The following is a 4780-nucleotide window of genomic DNA, read 5'->3' on the forward strand; positions in this document are numbered from 1 at the left end:
CACTTGGGGTATCACATGAAGTCCTCGTCCGCTACTGTGGAGGAGGGTGTTGGTAGCGAACCTACCCAAGAAGGTAGAAGATTGAACAGCAGCCGCCATAGCTTAGTTGGCAGAGGACTGGATGAGCAATTCGGAGGTCGTGAGTTCTGATACCACCGGCGGAAACGTGGCAGTTTTTTTTACTTTCTAGCCAGCTACATCCACAATTAATTATTTATTATCATTGATAAAAACATCTCCTACGCTTTCTTTTATGCTAGTGGCTGTTGGCTCCCTTCGTATACTACAGTACTAGAGAAAAGTGAAAATAAACGTTAGAAATAAACGCTTAGGCGTTCAGTAGTATTTTGAGCATTGTTCTGGAGATTTGTTTTGTTTTTGCTGGAATATACCGGGGAACGTTGATGAGAAAACGCACTGGTTATTCGAAGCAGTAGTGGCCAATATCTGGCAGTCAAGTCTCCGGGCTGCAATAGTCCTTAGGTAGATTTAGTAAAGTAATTTTATTTCATGACGTGCAATGTAACAGCATATGAGTGATAAGCAGCGTTGCCGCTCCTCCGATTTACGATGGCATGTGTGGGTAAGAATTCACAAAAAATACAACAATTCGCTCCAATACGTTCGACACAAACGTAGAACATGCGAGTTACACGGCACAAATACCTCCAATTAAACGTAAATGGTATCAGTCACCGAAAGCTAATCATTACGTTCTTCTTTTTATTTGCCTTCTTTTCGATCCAGTGGTAATTTATTGTCGGGTACAGACAGTGACACATGCTGGGCTATTGATTATGACTGGACCTTGTGGCCCACTCCTGATAAGTAACATGAACGAAAGTACTCTCTCAGCACCCGCTCCGGAAATCGCCGCTCCTTGTTTGTCCTCCAATTTTCCCGTGCGAAGATAACAGATCAATCATTTGGTACGGTAAGCAATTTTGCCGCTCATTCCCAACGAGCACTAATGTTTCATGGATTCCGTCACATCAGCCCGTGGCTCCTCAGAAGTTGAGTACGTCACAGACAAGGACCTCGTACTCGGCGTACTTGTGCTCTTTGCCATCGTAGGGGACGTACAATCACTTCAAGGACGGATGGACCTTGCCGATGGTTAGCGTGCTTCCGTGGCGGGCACGGCCGATGTAGAGTGGCTCGCCGAGGCCGGTCACACCCCCTTGGGTGGCTCCGCTCGGCACTTGACCGACAGATGCTGGCAGCCACGAGAGTGGAGCGCCGTTGGAGACGAGCACCTGCGAAACAAAGCAGCGATTTCCATGTTGTATGGTGCCATCCGTGTTTCTTTTTCTGCGTTCAGTCGTTTTTGATAGCGGCAGCGTAAGGTCGACCCTTAGATAACTGTGGACTTTTGTCGCAAGCCATTTTAGTAAGCATTTTAACAAAAGAGAATTAAACTTGAAAAATTAACACTGCTGTTTACGGTTCACGACAACATACAAATGGCTATTTTAAACTCATGCCGCTCTCATGCAGTGTTTTTGTATACACTTTTTGGTTATTGTGTACAGAAAGCAAATGCGCAGTAGTTCTGAAAATTCAGAAACTTGGAAAGCCCAAGCTCCGACAATTTCTTCTTCTCGCACAAATAAATTGTCCAGCACAAAGTTCTAGATAGTGATTTCATCAGCGACACCCACAGGGTGCCAGTGGCCGGACATTTGAACCTTCGGAGAGAGAGAGAGAGGGAGCCAGAAGGCCGGAGGGTGGGGGGTGTCAACATAAAGGATGTATGGTTACATTAGACTGAGGTCTGATATCTGATCACCTTTTACTTCTGAGGCATTTATCGGATATTGTCAGATAGACTGTTATAGTCATGTCGATGCATGGCAACACGGTACTTCTAAAAGTTTTGCTGCGCTCGTAGTGAGTAGCTAAAAACGCCATATAAAACCAATGGGCAGCCTTTTTGAAAATAATTGTGAAGCTGCTGCCGAATATTGCAACATATACCTTCATGGCCCTATGATACAAATGGTCTAAGATTTCGATATGTAGAGAAAATTTGCTTTTGAATTTTCTGCTGTTCCGAAAAGGAGAAGTTAAGGCTTTCCTCAGAAAACAATTGGGGTGTGTTTTCAAGTAATTTTGAGGCAGCTGTTAAGAATGGCAAAATACTTTATGAACATAATGAGTGAAGAGGTCTAAACCTCGGATGCATTGAAAAATTTTCCTTCTGAAAAGTGAGTCCGCTATAGAAAACCAATGGGGCACGTTTTTGAAAATAAATTGCAGTATAACTATCGAAGATATACGGATGTATTCATTGTTATCATGATGTTTAACAATATGCGAAACAATTGCATTCCTGAGAAATTGCGCACTTTCTGAGTGTGGGTTATAACTAATCATAACGCTGTTGCTTAAATAAGATAACTTCGTGGCTAACAAAAGGGGGGGGGGTGGAAAGGAGGGGCTCTTTTTACTTTTCTCGCGGCTTTATAATGATACTGGAAAGAAAACTGGAATGCGAAAAAAACAAAACATGTGATTATATGCAATAAATAGCGCATACAGCTTGTTCGGTCGAAGATGCGCGCCGTCGTGTCTTAGGTTTGAGAGGAAGGCGCCAAAACTTGTCGCGAAACAAGACGCACATAATTTCGTATCAAACTAGGATGCAACCGTTTTTTGCACAAAGTTCAGGGTGGTGCCCTATATATCATTTTATTTTCCCTTTAGCGTCCATCTAGTAGTCAACCGAAAACGTATGTGCCTCCAAATCTCATGACACTAATTGTAAGTGCAGGAGTGCGCCGAGAAATAAAAGAAATACGGCACCTTTCGGTTTCCCAAAAATCTAACCAACTGAATATAATTACCCCTTTTCCAAACTCTGTGCCAATCTCTGAGTACAAAATCACCCAGCAAAACCATGAAAAACCATGATTTTGCACTTCTTAATATGTTTGGGCAGGCATAAGCCCCTTCTAATCTTACGCGATAGCGTATACACCTCGTTCTGCCGAATGGAGGCTATTACTGTGACCTGTCATCGCGCCTTTGACCATTACTGTGACCTGTCATTTAACGTGTCGGAAAAGCATGCACACTATTGCGTCAAATCTTTGTGCGCTGCTTAAGCGTCTCCAAAGATTTTTTGTTCGGACGAAGAGACTTTGTCATGACGACAGTTCACTTACCTGGTATTCCTTGTACTTGTGCTCGCGATCTTCGAAAGACACATAACAGGCGCCTTGAGAACGGGACACGTTTCCCGGTAGCACGTCACCGCCATGCGCGACACGCCCTACGAAGAGGCTCGCGCCTCCCACGTCTTTACCGCCAGACACAGCATTGCTAGGGATGCTGTCTCCGCGGCACAAAACCCAGTGGCACGGCGGGCTGTACTGGCTGGCTGCGAGGTAATATGAGTAAGGGCTTATGACACGGATATGTGGAAATTTCAAGCGTGTCTAGTAGTGGGTGTCTACTCCGGTGGGCATGACTGTCCTGAGTGCTCTCATAAGGCCTAAGGAATTCAGTGCCAAGCCATGCCACTTCTTCCACCTCTGTCGCATTCACTAACACACCAGACATACCGTACAGATTTCCAGACAACCAATCTATATACGCCGCGCATTGTGATGCAACCACGCAGTGAAAACTTACATCCGTAGTCGGCCATACGTGGCTGTCGTCTATGGGGATGGTTCTTTCTTCGCTCTCTGTGATTTCTCTGGTATAATGAGTGCTTTAAGTAGTGCGACTGCGGTAGCCTATAAATGTTGAAATTCGCGATAAAGAAATCAGGAACATGGTGCATTGGCAAACAGCATTAAGCGAATCAACGCTACCGCGTTTGTTATCGCAGCATCTCTCTAATACTCTTTCTCTGCTTGTCGAGGGTGTTTGATTTCATGCATGTGACGCCAGACCAGGAACTTGTATTCGGGATCTACACGGAGTCCTTTTTGCCTGATTTAGCGCCCAGCATAGTTTTGAATCATACTGAATTTGCGTCATATCTGTAGATCTGTTTATAGATGTGATTGCACTCGGTTACATAAATCAGTGAAAAAAAGAAAAAAAGAAGAAATAGTGTAATTTCAATTTTGCTTTTAGATTAAGGATATTATGAAAGTAAACTACCAATCTGCCACTCACGAATACCTTTGGGCTCAATAAAGTCTGTTTCTTTGGACAGGGGTAGGTCGCGGGTAGTAGTTGTCTCGTTTCAGTCCGTTTCTTATTTTTTCCCCCTTTCATGGCTCCTTGACACTGCGCTCATTTGCAGTCCGTTTTAAATTACCATTAAATTACCATTAATTTGCTGTAACTTTCAAGATTACAAGTCGTATGGGTACATGGGTCGCTATGCAGTGCTAAAATGAATGGGTCACAATGCTCAGCTGCAATTATCTGCGATCACAGCTCTTTTAGTACAACTGTCAGCTTCCGTGTTTTTAAGAGCGACTTGTAAGTTTTTAAAGGATATATATTAGGAGTAGGTTTTTTTTAAAAGTCACAAGCTTCATCACAATCTGCTAGATCGATGAAGTAATTTGTCTAAATAGATATTGTTCGCTTGAGCCGAAAGAATTACAACTTTCATCGACTTTTACAAGGATTATTTTTTTATCTGGTATCAAGACCTGAAGTGGCCCCATGGAAGGTGAACCGTCATATAGCTTAATGACTGGATCTGAGTGCGGTACCTGCTTCAATTTGAATAAGAAAAAGTCGATTTTCAAGATAGTGAGCACACGTGTGAGCATAGCAATAGCCGACGATTGAAAAATAGTGATTTTTTAGG

The 4780-nt window shown here is 43.4% G+C and overlaps 1 protein-coding gene across 1 annotated transcript; it reads right to left on the reverse strand.

The window, feature by feature from the left end:
* Positions 1-564: 564 nt before the first annotated feature.
* Positions 565-3696, reverse strand: LOC146206112 (pfs47 receptor-like). Its single transcript, XM_084586991.1, has 3 exons — positions 3637-3696; positions 3168-3382; positions 565-1256 (listed from the first exon to the last, which is right to left on the reverse strand). The coding sequence occupies exons 1-3, from the start codon at positions 3650-3652 to the stop codon at positions 1086-1088; spliced, it is 402 nt and encodes a 133-aa protein (XP_084443117.1). The 5' UTR covers positions 3653-3696; the 3' UTR covers positions 565-1085.
* Positions 3697-4780: the final 1084 nt, after the last annotated feature.

This window comes from Amblyomma maculatum, chromosome 1 (genome assembly GCF_055883805.1).
Source record: "Amblyomma maculatum isolate TAMU_Amacu chromosome 1, ASM5588380v1, whole genome shotgun sequence".
NCBI classification, from domain to species: domain Eukaryota; kingdom Metazoa; phylum Arthropoda; class Arachnida; order Ixodida; family Ixodidae; genus Amblyomma; species Amblyomma maculatum.